Raw genomic sequence first — 24341 nt, forward strand, 5'->3', positions numbered from 1 at the left:
GATTTAGCTCAGTGGTTCCGCCATCTGCCTTGAAAGTGCAAGGTCCCAAGTTTGATTCCCAGCACCAAAAAAAAAAAAAAAAAAAAAAAAAAAAGAAAGAAAGAAAAAATGCACACTTCTTTCAATAGACTGGAATTTGAATCATAATTTTTTTTTTTTTTTTTTTTTGCAGTGCTGGAGGTTTAACTCTGGGTGCTAGCCAAGTACTCTACCACTGAGTCACACCCCCCCCCAGCCCTTTTTACTTTTTGCTTTTTTTGAGGGAGGGTTTGGCTATGTAATTCTAGCTGGCCTTGAACTCATTACGTAGTCCAGGCTGGCCTCAAAGAACTCATGGCCATCTTCCTGCTTTAGCCTCCCAAGTGCAGGGATTACAGGCTTGCACCACCACACTCGGCTCCCTTTTTATTCTTTGAGACAGGGTCTCACTAGGTAGTTCTAGCTGGCCTTGAATTCACTATGTAGCCCAGGCTGGCCTTGAATTTATGGCACCCCTCCTGCCTCGGACTGTCGAGTGCTAGGATGGCATGTGCCACCACACCTGGCACCCTTTCTATTTTACTATTTATTTGGGTTTTTTTGAGCCAGGGTCTCACAGTGTAGTTCAGGCTGGCCTTGAATTCACTACAGTATGTAGCACAGGCTGACCTTGAACTTGAAGCAATCCTCCTACCTCAGCCTCCTAAGTGGCAGGATTACAGGTGTGTGCCATCACTTTTTTATTTTTTTAGACAGAATCTTACTAAGTCACCTAAGCTTGTGACCCTCCTGAGCCTCCAGAGTAGCTAGGATTATATACCGACATCGTCATAATTGGCTATCTTTTTTTTTTGTTTTTTGGTGGTGGTGGTGCTGGGGATGGAACCCAGGCCCTTGCACATGCTAGGCAAGTGCTCTGCCACTGAGCCACACCCCAGCTCCACCTTTGCTTCTTGTAGGATTTAATGAAAGTATTCATAATTCACATGGGTTTCACTCAAGCTCATTGCAGTATAAAGACAATGTTCAATAGACAATTACATTACAAACACCATCAGATAAGATCTTTGTCTTGAATAGAAAAATCTGTTTTAAATCATGAATTTATATCAATGGTGTATATACGGGGTCACATCATACCACCTGACAACCTATGGTCATAAAAACTCTGACCCCTGGAGATTTAACCTCATGTCACTCCCTCATGGGGGGCCTAGAACTGAACTGGTGACCAGAGTGCCAAAGGTCAATGAGTCTCCCTTCTCATAGACCCCATTCGGGACACCCAGATCCCAAACTTAGCTTCCCTGCTGTACCCAGCACTTACCCTTCTGTGAAGAACTCTGGGAAAGGCCAGGTCCGGTGGGCATCATCCATGGGTGGCCAGTTGCCCCGGGGGTTGCCTGGGCGACGACTGTGCTGGGCTTGCCGCTTCTGCTGCATTGCCTGGCTCACACCCGCCACATAGCGTGCAAATTCTGGGTCTGAGCCCACTGTGTTGAGACAAAGGAACACACAGGGTTTGGGGCCAAATTGGCCTCTTGGTTCCTTCTGCACCCACTGAGGATGTGCTACTCACACACAATGGAAAGTGGCAAGGAGGTGCCATGTTGTGGAAAGAGTCGGCCCAAGAGTTGGTTGCAAGCTATATCTGGTAGGGTGAGATGGGACTTTCAGCATGCAGGTCTGAATGTAAGGATGGTGTGTGCAGGGACTGGCAGAAAGGGCTATGCCTAGGAAAAGGGAAGGCTGAATGTGAAAGGAAGACAGAAAGGAAAAAAATTGATTTATCTATGACTACATTTTATTTATTTATTTATTTGTTTATTTATTTTTGTACTGGGGATTGAACTTGGGTCCTTGCACTTGCACACCAGGCGGCGAAACCACTGAGCTAAATCCCTGGCCCTATGACTACATTTTAAAGACAAATGTAGTGTTGCCTCGGTTTACGAACACTCTTGTTTGCAAACAGTTTGGTTCACAAACAGAAGCATTTTGGTATAGTTTTGTTTTTTTTCAAAAACTGCATCGGGTGACAAACCGCAGCCATCTTTCCCACACAAACAGAAACATGGCCATATTTTCCAAAATCGTAGAACAAATAAGTTTGTAAACTGAGGCACCACTGTTATTAGTTACTTCTACATTTTCCAGTATCTTTTTTTTGGGGTACCAGGGATCAAACTCAGGTCCTTGCACTTGCGAGGCAGGGGGCGGAGCCACTGAGCTAAATCCCCGGCCCTCCAATATCTTTCTGCTATGTACTTAGAGTACCTAACAACTTAAGAAATCAGATGATGACTTTGGCAAACCAGTAACTTGAAAGTTAGCAAAGCATCACGGTCAGCCAGATAGAGACTTGGTGATGTGGCTGGTAAAGCACTTGCCAAGTAGGCAGAAGGCCCTGGGTTGGATCCCTAGCACTGGATGGGAGAAAAAAAGATATGGGAGGAAAGTATCTGTGGGCCACAAACAAAATGTGACAACCATGCATGCCTTTTAACTTCAAATTGGGAAAGATACTAGGGCACAATCCCACTTTTAGTTTGATTTTAGGGCACTGTTGGAGGACCACTACAGAGGCTATGCCACCTGTAAGCTGCACAAAGATGCATATACTAGGAGCAGGGGCTGCAATCAAGGACTAGATCTCACAGTTCATTAAACCATGCTCCAGGGGTTGTTTTTGTTTTCCAAGAAGGGGCGTTGTATTCTAATGTTCTTAATTTGCACAAAGCGCTATATACATCTTAGGACCTAAGGGTGACTTCTACAGGAAGTGACATCAAGGACTTGCAGGTCAGAAAGGACTCACTTAAGAGAATTTGTAGGTCAAAGATATAAGCATTGTCAGGGCCTCAATGTGGTTCGAAGATGATAAAATTCTGCCAAACACTGCTTCTACTCTTTTTTTTGAGACAGGGTCTCAAAAATGTAATATAAGGTGGCCCTTTTTTTTTTTTTAAACATAGGGTCTCGCTTTGTAGCCCAGACTGGCCTTGAACTCGCAGCCATCCTCCTCCCTCAGGCCCCCAAATGCTGAGATCATAGGCATAAGCCACCATGCCTGACTCTTTACAGGCCAGCCTTGAACTATGTACCCCAGGCTAGTCTTAGACTCACAATCATCCCACCCCAGCCTCACAAATGCTGAGATATGTGCCACCACTCCTGGCTGTATCTATATTCTTGATTTAGTTACATGACTGTCAAGAAATGTTTAGGGCCGGAGATTTAGCTCAGTGGCACCGTGCCTGCCCTGAAAGCGTAAGGTCCTTAGTTGGATCCCTGGTACCAAAAAAAAAAAAAAAAATGTTTAGAACATTTATCACCAATTGGGAAAATATCCCATGCCCAGCCCCACTGGTGGCAGCCAGGTGGACCTGCACTTTCATAGAAGGTAGAACTGTTCACCTTCTGTGGCCCAGGACTGTGGGCACTAGGTGCCCTAATCCATCTGCCCAAGGGGAACAAGACAGCACAGGCAGCTCCATAAGTTTTTCTGAAAGACGCAAACATGTCTTTCTATTAATACTTAATGCTAGGATGTTTTAGCAAGGAATCTTTCTGGTGGCTATTTACTTGGGCAAATATTTGCGATGCTGATTTATAGTATTTCCTGGTATTCTCCCTATATGGAAGGAATATATTTCTCACTTCTGTATTACTTTTGCTAAATTAGAAAAAAACCATCTGTATCTACATACCTATATAGTGTGTACTTATCATATACTCTTTTTTTTTTTTTTTTTGGTACCAGGGATGGAACTCGGGACCTTGCGCTTGCGAGGCAGGCCGTCTTATCATATACTCTTAATAATTTAGAAGGCTGTTTTTTGGAGGGGGAAGTTGCTTTTTCAGTTCTGTTACCATCAAAGAGATGTGCTTTTTTGGGGCTGGGGCACATGTCTGTAATCTCAGTGCTCAGGAGGCTGAGGCAGGAGGATCACTGTGAGTTTGCCAGCTTAGGCTATACAGTGAGTTCAAGGCCAGCCTGAACTACACAGTGAGACCCTGCCTCAAAAAAAACCAAAACCAAATTTTCTTCTATTCATATTTTACTTTGAGGGGCTTACTTTGTTTTGCTTAGAAATTGCTAGTGTCTTTTATTAAGTTTTAATAGCATCTATTGATAAGATTAGTTTTTATTTCACTGGTTGATATATGGTACTGGATTACTGTATAATAGCAGAGCTCCTGATAGGAACCACTCTTACACCCCTGAAATAAGTTTTAGGAACAGTTATTATACTTTGAAACACTGTGCTAAATTTTCTTACATCTACCCATATTCTCCATATTCATAAGTGAGATGTACTACAGTTTGCTTTTTAAAATAATCCTTATAAAGTTTTATAAAGTTTTTATGGTAAAGTTACATTGACTTCATAAAGGTGAATTAGGGTATAGTTTCCCTTTTTCTGTGTCTAGAGTAGTTTAAATATCTTGGATTTATCTGTGCCTTAAAACTTGGAAAAAAGTTGCCTATAAATCCACAGCTCCTGGTTCATTTCAACATTACCCTACTTAGGAAAATATTAGGACTGGGGATTTAGCTCAGTGGTTCTGCCGCCTACCTCGAAAGCGCAAGGTCCTGAGTTTGATCCCCGGTACAAAAAAAAAAAAGAAAATAATATACATACATTGTCATATATATCCCCCTCCCCCCAGGTACTGGGCACTGAACCCAGAGCCTTGGCACTAAGCTATATCCCCAGTCCTTTTAAAATTTTTTGTTTTGAGACAGGGTCTCACTAAATTGCCCAGTCTGGGCTCGAACTTGATTCTCCTGCTTCAGCCTCCTGGAATGCTAGGATTACAGGCAAGCACCACCATGCCTGGCTATATTTTTCTTTGTAATATTATTTGGTTTTACCCTTATTTTAGCTTTGTATCTAAGTTCTTTCTCTAATTTCTTAGGGTGAATCTAATGGTAGTTTCTCACTGTCTAGGCCAGGAGAAGCTGTACTCTTATGGAGGCAGGTGGGTGCCCTACCATCTTAATTTTTTTTTTTTTCCAGGTACCAGGGATTGACCTCAGGACCTTGCGCTTGCGAGGCAGGTGCAGTGCTACTGAGCTAAATCCTTAGCCTTTTACCATCTTAAATAGCTACTAGAGTTTAGGGAAAAGATCACCACAAGATCAAGTTGTGTATAATCAGGGAAGAAGTCACATACAAAGGGCCATCTGCCTTGGCTCCCAGAAGCAGGAGGGCCTAGATTGATATCCATTTAAACTACAGGATTATGAGCCATTCAAGTAACTTCTCTTAGCCTCAATCCTGTCCTCCATAAAGCCAAATGTAGTTGGAATTACCTTTTCCATCTCTTCCTCACTATTGCTTTTCTCTCTTACTAGATCTGGTCTGCACTTGCCTCTCACACAGTGAGAAAAGGTCTTAAAGGGGGATTAGATTATTTTACCATGATAAGTAAGGGTATCACAGACAGGGTTTAAGGACCCCCCCCCCCTTTGAGACAGGTTCTTGTTATATATTCCATGCTGGCCTTGAACTTGTGGCAATCCTGCCTCAGCCCCCTGAGTGCTGGGGTTTCAGGCATGCACCACTGCACCCAGCCAGAGAAGTCCTACATTTTATGTTCAAATGGGGTGAGAAGCGGGGAGGCCTCACATACCTGCAGGGTCAAAAGGCAGAATCTCTCCCAACATTCCAAAGACTCCATCGCTTTGGTCACGGTTTGGCCAGGTGTTATTTCTAGGTCCCTGTGGCTTCTGTCCCAAAACCTCCGACATCACATTATCCATATAGCTGCTCACTAGACCTAAGCTGTACAAGTCAGAACTGAGATCAGATATGCCAGGCCACTGAGCAAGAGAAGACAGACCTGCTCCCATGGGCTGTGCTGGCTGTGGCACTGAGCCATGTACCCATTTTCCAGGTGCACGAGGCTGAGGTGGGGGCTGCTGTGGCCCAATGGGTTGCAATAGGTGTTGGTAGTATTGGACCTGGGGCTGCTGTTGCTTTGGGGACTGCTGCTGAGGTGCAAGACCCGGCTGGGGTGTCAGAGGTGTGTGTGCCCCAGCCTGTGTTGGTCGTGGTGGAGGGGGCACTGGCAATGATGGCTGCTGTGGCTGCATGGCTCCTGCCTTCTGCTCAGTCACCATGGCTGTGCCAGCAGAATTACGCCTTGTCACCAATGGGGAGCCCTGATGCGACTGGCCCATGTTAAAGCCTGAGAGAAAATCTATCACCTCCTGCATTTCCTGATCAGTCGGTAAGTTCATACCCTTCTCGTCCTTGCCATCATCCCCATGCAGGAAGTTCTCACGCCTCTCCAGGAGAAAACCATTGGCCATTGGATTGTTGGAATTCTGAGCCGACTGTGAAGGATCTGTAGTCCTAGGGAAATTACCAATGTTCAAAATGCTTTGTAACCGGGTATCGATATTATTGGGCATTTTGGCCTTCTCTTCTGAACACCCAGCTATGAAGACATTTTTGGAAGGGGTATTTGGGATGGAATAATTTGTGCTGCTACTAGAGCTGGTACACGATGCTTTCTTGGTGAACCGGGATGTCAGTTTGGAGAATGTCTTCTGCAGGCCACCTGAAGATTTGTTTCCATTTCCAGAAGGCATGTCAGCCTGATTCCCAAAGTCACAGATCTCCCTTTGAAGCTGGATCTGTATGCAAGGTAAAGCTTGTTCCCTATTTAAACAAGACAAAACAAAAACATGAAATTTACATACTGGAGAATGAAATGGACCTCTTTGTATTTAGGGCAGACTTTGATGCCTAGCATACATGAGGCCCTGGGTTCAATATTCAGGAACACACACAAAGACTTTAACAACAAGAAAGACCCCTTTGGTTGATACCAGGTTTACTTATTTTATAGATAAATAAATGAACACTCAAGGGGTTTCAGTGTACATAATCTATAGCCTCTAACACAGGGATGAGGAAATGGTAACATTTGGTAGCAAAGAAAAGCAAAGCAAGGCTAGACTGGGGGATGCAACTGGCAGGGCCTGGCTCTGTGCTTTCAGGTCAGGGACCAAGAGCTAGGCAGATCTAGAGCAGTGGACAAATCTACACAGTCAAGGGTGGTGCGGGGGAGGACCTGGGTCACTGCACACCACTGTTGTTGAATGGATGGCTATTATTTCCAAAGATTTCTGAGCACTCTTTTCCTGTGCTGTATGTAAGAGAACACTAAGGATAGAAAGGGCAAGGGGCAGGAACTCAGGCCGGTGATGGCTGATGTAACTGTGCAAGTCATGTCACTGTTATCAGCCTTTGTGTCCTCAAGAGTTAAGAAATGAAGGGCTGGGGATTTAGTTCAGTGGTTTTGCTGCCCGCTGCGCAAGCGCAAGGACCCGAGTTCAATCACCGGTACCAAAAAAAAAAAGAAAAAGAGTTAAGAAATGAAGTGGTGGGCCGAGGTTTTAGCTCAGTGCCTACCTTCCAAGCGCAAGGTCCTAAGTTCCATCCCTGGTACCAGAAAAAAAAAAAAAAAATGGAGAGGAGTCATAGCTAGATGTTTCAAATCTTTATCAGTTCCAAAATTCATAATTCCCAGAGATAACCTTGCAGCTGTCAGCTACTTTCAGATATAATTAAATTTCATGAAGGAGATAAGTAAATTTTCTAAACATTTTTCTGCCCTTAGTTCATAAGGAAATTATTAATTGGGTGGAAAGTTCTCCTGGATTTACTTTCATGATAAAACAAGTAAGGGCAAAGTGTGTACAAACTGGGGAACCTGAGTAAATGGCAAAGAGAAATTCTTTATTTTTGCAACTGTTCTGTAAGTTTGAATTTACCCCAAAATAAAAAGTTATGGAAGATCTCTCTTTTTGGCCTATTTACCCACATACTATGAGTGACATGCACATATGTAAGATTGTATGAGGTCACATCATTGCTGGGTGTAGACCCAAATGCATATCTCTTGGACAGACAATTCAAGTGACTGGACACCAACCTCCCTGCCCTCCAGCGATTTAGGTCCAGCATAGCTGTGTAGAGCACATCTACCAGACCCAGGGTTTTCTCAGGATCCAGGCTTCTCTGCAGCAGGGACATGGTGGCAGGGTCTTCTTTCAGGCACCTAAGTACAAAATAGTTAGCTTTGGCGGCACTTCTCTGTGAACCGGATTCAAGCAAGTTTCATGGAAAAGGCTACAACCCTTATAAATTTTCAGCATTCAATAAAAATAGGAATTATAAGAACATTTAGAGAATGACAGGGCTAAGACTGGAACTCACTGCTCTGCAAAAAGTAGAAGAAACAATAGCACATGGGGTCTTGTAAAAGTAAGAAATACATTAAAAAAAAAAAGAATACTTCCAGTGGGGTTATGTCCTGATAAACCCACTCTAAGAAGAAAACACTGTAAGTAAAATATGCATCTAATACACATCTGACCTAAAAAACATCATAGCTTTGTCTAACCTACCTTAATTATGCTCAGAACATGTGAGCTAACCTACTACTGGACAAAAGCATTTAAGACAAGCCCATTTTATGTGGAATATTTTATGTAATTTACTGTACACTACATGGAAAGTAAAAAACAGAATGGCTGCATGAACAAGCTTTCATACTATTGTAAAGTGGAAAAAACAAAGTTGAACCATAATGTTAGAGACCAACTGCAAAAATTTGGTTTCTGTCTCCAGTTCCTGACACAGAACTCCTAAAACCCTGTAACTTCCTGGGTGATAAGGGTACTAAGAGCAGCTTTTGTTCTGGTATTTGGTCTTTGACATAAGAGCTCTCAAATCCCTTGGAATTTTCTAGGTCTTCTATGCTAGTGAGATCACCTTTTTTTTTTGGTACCAGGGATCAAACTCAGGTCCTTGTGCTTGCAAAGCAGGTGCCGGAACCACTGAGCTAAATCCCTGGCCCTTGTGAGATCACTTTTGATGGGCTCCTGAACATCTTCAGGATGGAGGTTGGTCACCAGAAAGTCCAAGCCATCATGAAAAACTTGGGACTTTCAGCTCTTCCCCAACCCTCTGGAGAGGGAAGTAGGCAGAGCTCCAGACCGAGTTAATAATCATGTCTACACAATGAAACTACCATAAAAAAAATTTTTTTTTTGGTACTGGGGATCGAACTCGGGACTTTGTGCTTGCAAGGCAGGCGCCGGAACCACTGAGCTAAATCCCTGGGCCAAAAATTCTTAAAACTATGGGGTTTGGAGAGCTTCAAGGTGAGTGTACACATCAGGGTGCTCAGAGAGGGGCATCCTTGGGGAAAGCAGGGTGGCTGTGCACTTGTTCCCATACCTATTGCCCAGTGTTCCTCTTCATCTAGCTGATCCTCTGTAACCGGTGTAATATCCTTTATGAGAAGCCAATAAAAGTAAGCAAATGTGCCTCTGAGTTCTGTGAGCCATTGTAGCAAATTATCAAACCCAAAGAAGGGGTTATGGGAACCCTGAATTTACAGTTAGTTGGTCAGTACATGTGACAACCTGAGGCTGCTGCCTGGGGTCTGAAGTAGGAAGCAGTTTTGTGGGACTGAGCCCTCAGTCTGTGAATTCTGTACCAACTCAGGGTAGTGAGTGTCAGAACGAACATGTAGGTTGTCAGCAAACTGGAGAACTGCTTGGTGTAGGAAACTCACACAACTGGCGTCACAAGTGTGTGCATATGGGACTTTGTAGGCCTCCATGGACTCCTTTTTGTGTTGTCTGTTTAGGAGGGAGAGAACTCAGTGAAGGGGCTGCCTTCAGGGGCCCTAATGTCCTCTTACTGTGCAACACCCAGCACAGCCCCAGCTTTCCTCAGTGCCCTGCTCTGATTCTGTGGTCTGGCACAAAATCTACTACTCTATGAACTCTTTTCTGCAAAGCTCCTGCCCCTCTCTTCCTCTAAAGCAATTCATGCCTGTTCTTAAGAAGATGAGAGTCAATGAAGGAAAAACACCCTCACAGCCTGCCATTTGCCCTCACTGTGAGTTTCAGACAAGCAACAAACATGGCCTCTTCATAAATTAACTTTAACCCTCTTAAGAGAATATTCCTGCCAGGCATGGCAGTGAATGCCTGGAATCACAGAACTTTGGGAAGCCAAGGCACGAGGATCCCTAGTTCAAGCTCAGACTGGGCAACATACAAGCCTGTCTCAAAAAGAAAAAATAAAATAGGCTGGGTATGGAGCTCAGTGCCAAGGTGATGGGTTCAATCTCCAGTACTGCAAAAAAAGATGATTATTTCACACTCCTTTCTCCCAAGTGCAATGATATGCCTATTACCCCTCCCATTCTTTCCTATCTCAACTCTCAATAACAGAAAACACAGGTGAGGAGATGAGAGCTTCTTCATTTTCACTTTCCACTAATTCTACCAGTTCACCTGCCTCTGTGTCCACACATTGTGCCTTCCCTCCTGGCTTTTTTTTTTTGGTGCAGGGGATCGAACTCGGGTCCTTGTGCTTGCACAGCAGGCGGCAAAACCACTGAGCTAAATCCCCAGCCCATTCCCTCCCGTCTTAAATCAGACATACCCTGTGTTGCTAAGGGTTGGCCTCTACCTCAGCGCTGGTGCTGTGTATTCTCTTGCCTTCCCAAGGATCACAGAATTAGCCTGTGTCTCTTTGAGTGACTCCTTTTGGCAAAGAAATCAGCCCCTTAGCCACCATTTCAGCACTGCATTCCACTCCAACTTCTCGTACTTCTTCACTCCCCATGTTAGCAAACACAGTCTCCTCTTCTTCCTTTTCTCCTTTTGTCCCATTTTGATTGGACTTTTATCATCTAATTACACTAAAACAGCTTTTTATTTGTTCCTTTTCATCTCTCCTCACCCCTCAGACAAGGTCTTGCTATGTTGCTGGTTCCAAATTCCTGGACACAAGTGATTCTCTTGCCTCACTCTCCAAAGTGCTAGGACTACCCACATGCACAATGTCTGCCTGAAAGTAGCTTTTTAAAATCTAACTTAGATCTTGCCAATTTAATCTCTCATGACATTCTGCACACTTCTTCCTCCCAGAAACACTATCTTGTTTAGCCTCAGTGGCCCCACACCTGCTCCAATTTCCTCCTACCTCACTAGCAGCTCCTTTTTGGTTTGCCCTGATGACTCCCCCCACTTCTTTTCTCCTTTAGCATCTCTGTATGGCAGAAGGCTCCAGGCATTTGTCCTCTCTCCCTAGAGAATTTTTATTGATCATCCCTAGACTACAACCTCAGAGATGCTGCTGCAAGCCTGACATCTTTCTTATACAGCTGATGGGCACCTCCAAGGTAACCTCATCTGCACAATTCTTGAGTTTTCTCCATGACAAAAACCACTGATTCCTACAAACTTCTCTAATACATAAATCACATAAGTATCTACTCCACAGTCTACAAATCTAGTTCCCTTACATCCCCATCCAATCCAGCAGCAAATCCTGAGAACTCATCTTCCAAAACATATTCTGAATCCAGGCACTTCTCACTTCTTCTCTTAATACCACTCTACTCCAGGAATCTACCGAAGAAATTAGCTCCCATTTGGTCTCTCTCTTTCCTGTCCCTCCAAACCCTTCACACAGCAGCCAGAGTATATCCTGTAATGCAAATCAGATCACAGCACTCCTGCTTTAAACACCCCAGTGGCATCTCCTCATGGCAGAAATGAAATCTAAACCCCTTACCTGGCCATAAAGTCCTGTCTCACCCGGCCCCTCTACCTTATTCCTAAGGTCTTCTCCTGTTCTCTGAGTAAGTTTGCTCACATCTAGAACTGGTACTTTTTTTTTTGGTACCGGGAATTGAACTCGGGACCTTGCACTTTCGAGGCAGGTTGGCAGAACCACTGAGCTAAATCCCCGGCCCCTGCTCATATCTGAGAACCTTTTTCCTGGACTGCTGTTCCTTGAAATCTTGGTTTGGTCGGCTGCTTCTCATTACCCAGGTCTACACTGTCCTTTCAGGGCACTTCCACCAAGTGACTTCTTCTGAGAGAAAGAACTGTCTGAGAGATAGTCCACCAGGAAGGTGCTGTCTGTCAGCTCCTGGGCATGCTGGGAGTTACCATGGAAATGAGGCTTATGAAGCCACCCTGAGGAGGCAGCAGTACTCCCCAACAGGACGTGGCTCAGGAAGATCTACCTGTGAGGATGAGAGCTGGCCAGTCTTAGTAGCACGGCAAAAGGTGTGCATCAAGGCAAGCATTGCTAGTTCCCAACCAGACTTCAGATTTCTGCGAGAGAATCTTGGCCACTGAAGCAGGCCAAGCTTCAAATGCATTCAATTCCCTCAACCTGGACATACTTGCTCTATGCTCCCAAGCTGACTGCTGTTGTGATTTGGCTTATCACTGTGATTTTGTCCACTAGAAGATTATGTGCTGGTCATGCAGGTATGAGTAATCCAGCTCCAAGTGGTAATAATTTCTTTTTCTGAAAAATCAACAAAGCGTCATTTTTATATTCATCAATCTTGCAAACTGATAATATGCCCTTAAGAGACAGTCCAAGCTGGGCATGGTAGTGAACAATTGTGATCCCAAATTTGGAGAGGCTGAGGCATTAGAATTACAAGTTCAAGCCTAGCCCGGGCAACTTGAGAGTCTCAGCTAGACCCTGTCTCAAAACAAAAAATAAAAAAGGGCTGAACATGTAGCTCAGAGTGAAGGCTCTGTGTTCAATCCCTAGTACCAGAAAAAACAAGAAAAGGGACTAAACCCATCCTCTTGACAAATCAAGATTTGCTTAAAATCCTCCACCTGTACTTAAGTAAAAATCTAATTCCCTCAAGGCCCTGAAAGTCTTGACTTCTATGATCCCCTCATCTTCATTACCATCATAACCATGCCAGTTTATCCCCCAGGCCTCTGCATTTGCTGTTCCTTCTGCCTGGAATGCTTTCTCCATCTGCTCTCAGCATGGCCAGCACCTCTCAAATCAAATATCACATCCTTAAATTAAGTATCACAACATTTCTGAGTGACCTCACCATCTAAAATAGTCTCCCCTCCTTCTCTACCTTAATTATTCCCAGTGATATAATGTCACTGTCCTCGAATGTCCTTCATTCACTTGCTAGCCCCTGAATTCATCTCTTTAGCTTATTAGCTATCTCCTCTCCTTCCCATTACAAAGTCAGCTCTATCAGAGCCAGAGGCCCTGTCAGTCTTGCTCATTATTAACTTCCCAGAGCCCACAGCAATGCCGGGTACAAAGCAGATATTTAGTGAATGTTGTTGAAAGAAACAATGGATGGATAGTTAAAAAAAAAAAGTTTAAACTGCTAAAGTAGGCATCTGTTTGGAAAAAATACAGTATCATTGGGCAATTGGGCACTAAAAGCATAGTATATCATAAATTCTTCCTCCTCTTTGTTTTTTTAGTGGTGCTCTGGATTAAATCCAAGGCTTCATGCATACTAGGCAAGCACTCTGCCACTGAGCTACAATCATTTCTGTTTATCTTCTTTTTTTTTTTTTTTGGTACCGGGGATTGAACTCAGGACCTTGTGCTTTCAAGGGGCGCCACTGAGCTAAAAAAACAAGATAAACAGAAATGACTGCTTAACTTAACCATCTTTTGAAAAATATTGTTAGCAAAGCAAGTCAAGAGTCTACCGTATGCAGACTGGGGATGTAGCTCAGTGACAGAGTGCTTGCGTATTTTGAGACAGGTGGCAGCATCACTGAGCTAAATCCCCAGTGAAAATACTGTATTTGAAATATGAGATACTTCTGGTCTCAAGCAATTCAGGTAAGAGATACTCAAACTTTTATTTCAAAGAAAAAAACCACCCCCCGCCCCAAACCCCAAAACACCCTTAAGGTTTTGCATCATTAACAAAGGCAGACACCAGAGGGAGCCACTGCAAGGACTCACTCCAGGTTTTTTTCTTGGAAAAAGGAAACCAACTACATGGGAAGTTTTGGAAGACACCTGAAGTGCTCACCATTTTAGTACTAGCTGTTTACAGTCACCCAATTATACAAAAGTTCGGTTTGTTTTCATCAAAATGAGAATCCTAATAAAGCTGAATATTTTTCAATAGGAATTTGAATTGTAAAATTAATTAGAAATTTGGGAACTCAAAATCTTACAGAACAATGATCTTTTTAATTTACTGTTTGATAGAAATGAAGGTTATGTATATAAATTACCAATAATTTCAGACAGTATAACACCTCAAGAATCCAATCAAAACCTTGAGCTAGGTGTGGTGTGGTACATAGCTATAGAACTTGGGAGGCTGACGGAGGAGGATCACAATTTGACGAGGCTGTACTGTGAGTTCAAGGCCAGCTAGAGCTACATAGCTTTGTTTCTGTTTTTTAGAAAGGAGGTTTTGGGACATAAAACGAATTGGTAACTCTTTATATAGTAAAAGGCTTTAAACACTTCTGTCCGAAACTACCACTGTTTCAAGAATAAACAGCTTAGGGCTGGGAATGTAGCTCAGAGCACTTGGCTAGCCTATGTGAAGCCTTTGGTTCAATCTGTCAGCCAAGCACAGTAGTGTACACCTATAATCCTAGCACTGGGAAGCTGAGGCAGAAGGATCACAAGTTCAAGCGCACCTAGGTAACTCAGAAATTCAGTGAGACCTTGTCTCAAAATACAAAATAAAAAAGGGCTGTGGATGTAGCTTGGTGTGAAGGCTATGAGTTCAATTCCCAGTACTGTTCTGAAAACAAACATGTATGCATTACCCAACCACCGCTTCAGTCCACACAAGGACCAATAATAGTGTCTTTGTTCCTTATTACTTTTTCCTATTTAAACGATTTAAATACGCATCCAGAGTATAATAGCAAAAAATTTTTTTTGGTACCAGGGATTGAACTTGGGTCCTTGCACTTGCGCAGCAGGCAGCGAAACTACTGAGCAAAATCCCCAGCCCAAGCAAAAATTAGACATACATTGTAAGACATTAGCTATTTGCTATTAATAAAACTCTGATGACACACTGTATAGGTAAATTTGCATGTATACTAGAACAAATTCTTAGAGGTAGAATTGTATGACTGCTGAGATCATATCCTTATTTTAGGTTTCTGATATAATAAACTATTCCTCTAAAAAGGCTGTGTGATTTATTCTCTGTTCAACAACGTTTGCCTCTATGAGCTTGGACTGTAGCCTAAACCAGTACTGTCAATTATTTAGCATTGTTATTCTAAAATATTTCACATTTTCATTTTTTTTCTTTTCGCAGATTGAACTCAGGACTTTGTGCTTATGAGGCAGGTTTGGTGCCACTGAGCTAAATCCCTGGCAATATTTAACATTTTCAGCTAAATGGCATCATGTGGTTTTTAAACTTTGTTTTCCTTTCATCATTAGGAAAGGTTACATATTCTCTTCATAGACATTATTTTTTTTGTTTTTTTGGTACTGGGGATTGAACTCAGGACCTTGTGCTTTCAAGGCAGGCAGCAAAACCACTGAGCTAAATCCCCGGCCCTAGGAAAGGTTACATATTTTCTTCAAATATTTGTTGATCACAAGAATTTTGTGTTTTCTTTCTGTCTCTTTTTAGTCACCGTTATTTAGGGGCCCCACAATGAGCTATGTCCCCAGCCCTTTTAATTAATAAATCAATTTTATTTATTTATTTATTTACTTACTGGGGATCAAACTCAAAGTACCTTGCATTTGCCAGACAGGCATGGCGCCACTGAGCTACATACCCAGCCGTTTTTAATTTGAGACACGATCTCAATAAATTGCTAAGTTCCCAGTTTGGACTCATCCTCTTGCCTGAGACTCAGTGCTAGGATTATAGGTATTTGTCACCATGCCCAGATGTTCATTTTTTGAGACAAGATCTATGTTGTTCAGGCTGGCCTTGAACTCTCAATACTCCCTCCTCGGCTTCCTGAGTAGCTGAGTCACAGATGTGTGTCACTGCATGGTAACCATCATGCCTTCCTTCTACCTGGTCATATTCCTTGGCTGTTTTCTTACTGACTTGTAGGAAGTTTTTCTTTTTTGCCCTTCAGTTCTGGAGACTGAACCCATAAGCACTCTACAACTGAGTTATACTCCCCAGCACTTTTTTAAAAACACCCCTCATTTTTTTTTTTTTTTGGTACCGGGGATCAAACTCGGGACCTTGCATTTGTGAGGCAGGCGGTGGAACCACTGAGCTAAATCCCCAATCCCTTTTTTGGTTTTTTGAGACAGAGTCTTGCTATGTAGTCCAAGCTGGCTTTGAACTCATAATCCTCTTCTTCGACCCTCTCAAGTGTAGGGATTACAATGCATGCAAACATTCTTGGCTCTTACTTATTTGGTGCCAGGGATGGAATCCAGGGCTTTGACAATGAACTATATCCTCAGCCCTTTTAATTTAAAAAAATTATTTATTTATTTTTTTGCAGTATTGGAGATGAACCTATGCCCTTTGCACTAAGCTATACCCCCAACCTCACCCTTCCTTTTTCAAATTCTTTTTTGTTGTTGTTGTTGTTTTTGGTTGAGATAGGGTCTATGTAGTTCAGGCTGGCCTTAAACTCACTATGTAGTCCAGGCTGGCCTCAAACTTGGAGGTGATCCTCCTGCCTCAGCCTCCCGGAGTCCTGGGATTATAGGTGTGCACCACCAAACCCAGCTTCCGTTTTCAAATTCTGAAGCAGGGTCTTCTCAAGTTGCTAAGTTACCCTGGCTAGGCTTGAATTTGTAATCTTCCTGCCTCAACCACCCAGAATGCTGGGATTATAGATGTGAACCTTCATCACTCCCAGCCTTTTAAAACTTATTAATAAATTTTATTTTATTTTATCCCATTCCCCCCGTCAAGCCCCCTCCCCTTTGTTTCCATTTTTTCCCTTCTATTTTTACTTTTTTTTTGGTACCACGGATTGAACTCGGGACCTTGAGCTTTCCAGGCAGGGGGTGGTGCCACTGAGCTAAATCTCCAGCCCCCCTATTTTTACTTTTTTTTATCCCTTCCTTTCTCCCTCCCCCCTACCTTGTTCCCCTTCCCACTTGAACACTTTCTTCCCATTTCCCAACATCCATTATACATCTCAGTCTTTATTTCTACAGTTTCTCAAACCAGAGAAACAATGCAGTATTTATTTCACTTAAGAGTATGGTCTTGGGCTGGGGATTTAGCTCAGTGGTTCTGGCGCCTGCCTCACAAGCAGAAGGACCTGAGTTCGATCCCCAGTACCAAAAAACCAAAAAACAAAAAACACAAGAGTATGGTCTCAAGGTCCATCAATTTACCAGCCTTATTTTTTATTTTGAGACAGGGTCTTGCTAAATTGCCTTGGCTAGCCTGAACTTACTTACCATCCTCCTGCTTCAGCCTCCCCAGTAGCTGGGATTACAAGTGTGTGCGACTATACCTGGCATAGGAACTTTTAAAAAAATAGTAATAAATTAAGAATAAGATGTCTTGCAAGTGCAAGGTCCCATGTTCAATCCCTGGTACCAAAAAAGGGAAAAGAATAAGAGGGAGGGGGCTTGGGGGGGGGGAATGGGATAAAATTTATTTAAAAAAAAAATAGGGCCGGGGATGTAGATCAATGGTTCCACACCTGCCTGACAAGCGGAAGGTCCTGAGTTCAATTCCTGGTACCAGAAAAAAAAAAACCTTTTGTAAGTGTTACACACATAATTAAAAAACTGAAAAGGGTTGTGTTTGTTCCCAGATGTGCAGTGATACTGGGTATGTGATGACATGAATTCAAGAGCATCAGGCTTGTGGCTGGGGCAGACAGAGGAGAAGGAATTCTGTGTTTTCTACTTAGCTTTCGAGAAGTAACAGATGAGTTGGGGAAAATTATACACAAAGAGAAATGACATACTGTATTAAGTTTAGAAGCTGTGGACTCAGTAACAAAGAAAAGATAATGCTGCTCATTATGGTCCAAGAGTATTGACATTTTATTTACCTTATGGCAGTGTGGCTATCTTTCACGCATCTTGGCTTCCTTATCCTAGATGAACCTATGGGGCACATGCCGCAATGGGCTGTTTGTTATCACTGAAAGCTCTAAAAGGTTTGCCATCACTGTCCTAGACTAATAATCACAACAGATGCCACTAACATACCACTAATGCCCATATACCTGCACTTGTAGCAATATCTGTTGTGTCAATTAGCACAGGGTCTATTCAAAACAAAGTAATAATTTCAAAGGTGTGCAAACGTCAATTAGTTTAGGCTTCTGGTAATGTAAAAGTCAAGTTACCATGTGGATGGGACTTGAACCACGATTCTGGAGCCTTCTAAACTGATTTGGGGGGCGTAGGCTTCTTTATTTTCAATCTGTGCTGTGTCAACCACCACCTAGGAGAGAAATAAAAACCACCAGCTTTCAGAAAGGAAAATGGATCAGCAGCTTATCCGATACATAAGCCTGTCAGTGCTGAGTGACTCCGGCCAGAACTATTTCCCTGGCAGTGCAGTTATGCCAAGGCCAGTTAGGGCCCCAGGTAGACAATAGCAGCTAACGAATACAGAAACACTTCATTAAACCAAAACCAGTTTCTGTGTGTGGGAGTTTTTTGAACTTTCCAAGCACCTCTAGCACTTTTCCACACTATGAATGTTAATCAGGAATAATTCTTTCTTTTCTTATTAGTTTTTAATTCTCTGTATTTGAAAGAAATAAAAATGTCATTAAAAGTTTAATTAAAGCTTCAGAAAAGCCCATTTGTAATGACTGGATACAAGCCAGAAGTTGGATAAAACTTTTTAAAAGATTATTTTACTCTCAGCCAGGCATGGTGGTGGATACCTGTAATCCCAACATTTGAGGCAGGGGCAAGAGGACTGGTGTGAGTTTGAGGCCAGCCTGGGCTACATAATGAGTTCAAGGACAGGCTGAACTACAAAGCGAGACCTGTCTCAAAAAACAAAAACAAAACCAAAATCTGTATTTCAGAAGGAGTTAAGCCACACACAGGTGCTTATCACGACTCCAAATTCAGCCCCTAAACCAGCTGATTTACATTGCTATAAACAGAGTTCCCACAGATGGTCCTTCAGAAAAGATTTCCTGTCTAAGGAATAGCCTTTGTTGGATCAGACAGAGGTGTTTCCTTTCTCCTCCCAGCCCCAGAACCATAATCTAAAGGTTCTCTGTTAGTCAGACACAAAGGTGCCCTGCAATCAGCGGGCAGGGAACTAAGAACTTGTTTCTGGTCTCTGAATAAGATGGGACAGTTTTTTTTAACTTATAGTGTTTTCTCAAAACAGCCTGTATGTCCTGCCTCATATGCACATTCCTTTCAGGAGAATTTAGGGCCATGGTTCTCCCAGTTTCAGCTCAGTGGTCTTTGGGAATATGATCACCCTTCTAAAGGCAATGGGTTCTTATACAGTTCAGAAGGCATCTCCAGTTTACTCCTTTTGTTGGGTGTTCCTATACTGAGGAACAGATCCTAAAGGAAACAGCTCATTTCTGTGGACAAGTCCTTATCTGGCCAACAAGACAGCATTGCCCTGAGCTGGGCCACCTGCACTCTCACCTGATTGAAACAAAGACAAAGTCAATCATCCTCCCAATAATCAATCTCTCTCTCTTTTTTTTTTAGTACCGGGAATGGAACTCGGGACCTTGCACTTGCAAGGCAGGCAGTGGAACCACTGAGCTAAATCCCCGGCCTCTCTTGGTTTTTTGAGACAGGGTCTTACTATATACCCCAGACTAGCCTTGAACTCTCACCCATCCTGCCTCAGCCTCCCAAGTCCTAAGATTGCAGGCAACACTCCACCATGCCTGGCACCAACAGTTGTTTTCATGAGTGAAGGAAAAATCAGACTGAAAAGAATTCTCTAATTTACAAATCTTTTTTGGGGGGTACTGGGGATCGAACTTGTGACCTTGCGCTTGCGAGGCAGGCGCTGGAACCACTGAGCTAAATCCCTGGCCCTAATTTACAAATCTTTAGATTAGCTTCCTTTAATCTGACTGAAATGATACTTTTTTTTGAAAATATAGTCATTTACTAGAAAGTAGAATCAAGTGCATATGGTTTTTTGTTATTTGTAGGACTGGGGAATGAACACAGTACTGCTACATTCTCAGCCCACCTTCCCCCAACCCCGTTTTTTAAAAAAATTTTGAGACAGGGCCTCACTAAGTTGCCAAGGCTGGGCTTGAACTTGAAATCCTCCTTGCCTCAATGGGATTATGGGTGTGCCTGGCTAAATGAATAAGATTTGATGGGTCAATGATGTCAAACAAAAAGCTAAATGGTTATTTTAGATGTTCATCTGATGCCACACCAGACTGGCAAATTTTTTTCTTCTTCTCTGAAATGTAAGAAGACTAAACCACTATTTTTGAGTTGATGCCATTTTATTTCCAAAAGGAGATAAGCAGAGAACTGGGACATAAAGTGACTGGATGGGGTACAACCTATACCAGTGTGCTCAGAAGAGGTCTCCTAGAGGAGGGGATGCTGGGGCTGACAGTAGGAAAATGAGAGGGGCAACCCATATGAAGATCAGAGATGAGTCTCTAGGCAAAAGGAGGCTCAACTGCAAAGCCCTGAGACAGGCGCAAGCTTGGTATATCTGAACAGCAGAAAGACATCCACTGTAGCTGCAGAGTAGTCAGGCCAGGTCAAGGGGCCCTGTCAAACGGTCACTACTGTAATGCTTCCCCTAAATGAGGAATGTGTACAGCATTTTGCAACTAGGTTTTCTACAAATACATATTATCAATCTGTAAAAGAAACCCCCCACCCCCATACTAGGGATTGAACCCAGGGCTTTCACACTGAGCTATATCCAATCTTTAAAAAAAATTTTATTTTGAGACAGGTCTTGGTAAGTGCGGGAGACTGCAATATTGATTATGCCCCAAAGCAGGCTGTAAGCAGTGCAGGCTGTGAAGAGTTAACCCATGTTATACACATGACTTGTGTATAAGAAGTGAGTCCAGGGCTGGGGATTTAGCTCAGTGGTTTCGCCACCTGCTGCGCAAGCACAAGGACCCAAGTTTGATCCCCGGTACCCTAAATAAATAAATAAATATGAGTGCAATTAAGACTTAAAAAAAAAAAAAAAAGAAATGAGTCCAGCTGAAGCCTAGGTGCCAAGGTCAGAGTAACTTGCACCCAAATTCTGTTCCCACAACTAAAGCCTTCTTACTAGAAGGACAATGTTCTAATTACAACTATATATTTTGTCTATTCTGTTCCTAATTCGAGAATACTTTGTCTTGTCTTTTATGAGCCTTGCTTACATTAATTTCCATAGATACCGCACAACTGCACATCTTTCCATGTAGTTCTGCTCTCGCATGTAGCTCGCCTTAACCCCAACTGACTAACAGTAAAAATCAGTGGCTTAGGGGTGGGGATTTAGGTCAGTGGTGCTCTGCCTGCCTTGAAAGTGCAAGGTCCTGAGTTTGATCCCGGCACAAAGGAAAAAAAAAAAAAATCAGTGGTTTGGACTGGCCAGTGCCTTTGCTGGTTCCACTGGCATTGGTCATCCTGATGCCCCACTTTCTGTCTCTCTTAATTCTGTCTTTAGGTTTCTTTTCCTCAGGCCTGTGTCATATACTGGGCAGGAGACTGAAGCCTACTGCAGAAGTCTCCAGTAATGTTTCAGGGGTCCCCGGTAGCTAAGTTATTCCAGGTGGGCTCAAACTTGTGATCCTCCTGCCTCAGTCTCTCAAAGTACAGGGATTATACGTGTGTTTCACCATGCTCAGCTAGAAAAACTTTAATGACACTCTTCCTTAACTCACTTTAACACTAATGAATTTTGAAAGTCATTCAATGTTTTCACACATATGCCTGTACTGCACCCTCATATGCTTGAAATGTCTCTATTCTCTCATCCATTAAACACACACACACACACACACACACACACACACGCTTGCTCACTCACCAGTCCAGCCTGGCCAAACAGCAGCTGCACAGCAGTCTTGCAGGCACCCCGCCATGTAGATGGGCATACTTGGTTCAATACTTCAGTCACAGGAAAATCATCCCTGGGTGTGATTCCATTATAGCAGCCTGCCTCCTTGATCAGTTGTAACATTGTATGCTATGGATTGACAAGAAGAGAGTTCGCACCTCAAGACAAAGCCATGCCAGACTCTAAATAATTTATAGGAATGTATTAACACAATCATCCTCAAGAGAAAAGCATATTAAGTATACCCAAATCCTGTATATCCAAATCATTTGAATTTCCTTTTTTTTTTTTTGGTACCAGGGATCGAACTCGGGTCTTTGGGCTTGTGCAGCAGGCGGTGAAACCACTGAGCTAAATCCCCGGCCCTGTCATTTGAATTTCTTAAGAGAGTATCGAGATTTTTCCCAATCCTATAGTATAAACTGCTCATGTTGAAAGACATGTATTAATGTACACATGTGATTTTCCTTTTGTTTTATAGTACTAGAGACTGAATCAAGAGCCTCTGCCATGAGCTACATCCCCAACCCTTTTTATTTTGAGACAGGGTCTCACTAAATTGCTAAAGACTGGGCTTGAACTTGTGATCCTCCTACCTCAGCCTCCCAGAGTGCTGATGTTACAGGCTTTTACTTTTTTTTTCCTATTTCTCTTTTTTTCTTCCTTTTTGTTTTTAAGTACTGGAGATTGGAGCCAGGGCCTCACACATGCCAGGCAAGTGCTCTAGCACTGAGCAACATAAATATTCCCAGTCTTTCTTTTGTTTAGAATTTATTTTTTAAGAGTTTCCATTTCTTTTTCCAGTAGAGGATATTAAGCCCAGGGCCTCATGTGTGGTAGGTAAGCACTCTACCATTGAGCTACATCCCAGCCTTTTTTTTTCTGAGACAGTTTTTTGTTAAGTGGCCCAGGTTGACCTTGAATTTGCAATCCTCCTGCCTCAGTCTCCTGAGTAGCTGGGATTAATACAACTGTACCACCACAGCTGGCTATACATGTGATTATGCATACCAGGACAAAAGGCAGCAAATTGGTTGAGGAATTTGAACTTTTTTTTTAATTTGAAAATTTTTAATGTCTACAAATAAGGAATCAAAATTACCTGTTAAAAGTAAATACCAGTGCCGGGGATTTAGCTCAGTGGTGCTGTGCCTGCCTTGTAAGCACAAGGTCCTGAGTTCAATCCCCAGTACCAAAAAAAAAGTAAATACCAATTAAAACCTTAACTTCATTTTGGAAGTGATCAGGTACGGAGGCTTCAGAAATAAAATGTATTTAATGTATTTAAAAACTTTTTAGGTTAAACATTTGAATAAAAATATGAATAAAACTTGCTTAGGATCTGTCTCATTTAAAAAGTCACCACAGGGCTGGACGAGTAGCTCAGTGGTAAAGCACTTGCCTAGCATGTGTGAAGCTCTGGGTTCACACTTCAGCAGCACAAAAAGGGAAAAAGTTACCAAAGGGTCTGCTTTCAGACATTACTGAGGAAGGCCAGAGTATTCTTCTGTGACCCCCATTTTGTATGTGTATGTGTGTGTGTGTGTGTGTGTGTGTGTGTGTGTGTGCGTGTGTGGTAGTGGTAGTAGTGGTGGGGTACTGGGGATTAAGCTCAAGGGTGCTCTACCACTGAGCTACACCCCCAGCCTTGTCTTTTTAAAATTTTGAGGCAGGGTATTCTCAAACTACCCATCTGTATCTGAACTTGCAACTTTGCAGTTTTAGCCTCCCAAGTAGCTGGTATTACTGGCACACACCACTGTGCCCAGCTTTATTTTGCTTTTTTTAAAACTACATTCTTCACCAGCCCTTAAATTCCCCTTCAGAACTCTTTTTCAAAGCTCATGCTTGGTTGCTAGAACTCCATGGAAAGCTACCGTCTTAAGTTTCAGATTGTCGGCGGCGGACTCGTTAAAGGAGACACCCTTCAGGAAGTGCGATCCTATCTGCACAGGGACCGTGGGAAGCTCACACTGCATGGGCTGCGGGGGTGTCTGCCTCCGCCCAGTCTGCTGGGCTTCCGCCTCGCTGCAGCAGCCCTGGAAAACAATCGGATGGGAGATGATGTGACCCACAGCTCAACTGTCAAAACATTTAGTTCATGCTACCTCATGCACACATCTCCCAAAACTCCCAAGAGCCACCAGATGGAAAAGTATACCTGCAAACTTGCTTCAATTGCCTTTGGATTCAGGTGGAAGCCAGCTTTCATCGCATATTCACAGTGGCCTAAACTTTCCAGAGCTATCTTATATGCCTGCAAAGAAATTATTTTCAAGAACTAAGATTATATAGCAGATCTGAATATGATAAAATAGGATGAAAATAGAAATTTAAAATTTCTAAACTTATTAAAAATCTTTTTTTTGGTACCGGGGATCGAACTTGGGTCCTTGCGCTTGTGCAGCAGGCAGTGAAACCACTGAGCTAAATCCCCGGCCCCACTTATTAAAATTCTTAAGCTGGTTCAACATCCCAACTTTAATTCCTTCCTTCATCTGTATTATTTGGACATTGACAGCCAATTTTGAAAAACT

The 24341-nt window shown here is 42.8% G+C and overlaps 1 protein-coding gene across 2 annotated transcripts in view; it reads right to left on the reverse strand.

Moving 5' to 3' along the window:
• Garre1 (granule associated Rac and RHOG effector 1) overlaps positions 1-24341 on the reverse strand; it is a 52153-nt gene that overhangs the window by 6319 nt on the left and 21493 nt on the right. The window contains exons 4-10 of one of the 2 annotated variants that reach the window (XM_013077477.3): positions 23966-24061; positions 23682-23843; positions 21775-21933; positions 18116-18213; positions 7933-8058; positions 5620-6653; positions 1307-1472 (exon numbers count right to left, since the gene is read on the reverse strand). In XM_013077477.3, coding sequence (XP_012932931.1) covers positions 1307-1472; positions 5620-6653; positions 7933-8058; positions 18116-18213; positions 21775-21933; positions 23682-23843; positions 23966-24061 — 1841 coding nt within the window. The remainder of the gene's footprint in view (positions 1-1306; positions 1473-5619; positions 6654-7932; positions 8059-18115; positions 18214-21774; positions 21934-23681; positions 23844-23965; positions 24062-24341) is intronic. The other variant, XM_087191167.1, reaches the window with a different exon arrangement.

Source organism: Heterocephalus glaber, unplaced genomic scaffold (genome assembly GCF_053883595.1).
Source record: "Heterocephalus glaber isolate CG9 unplaced genomic scaffold, H.glaber_assembly_v1.0 deba00001561, whole genome shotgun sequence".
Lineage (NCBI taxonomy): Eukaryota > Metazoa > Chordata > Mammalia > Rodentia > Bathyergidae > Heterocephalus > Heterocephalus glaber.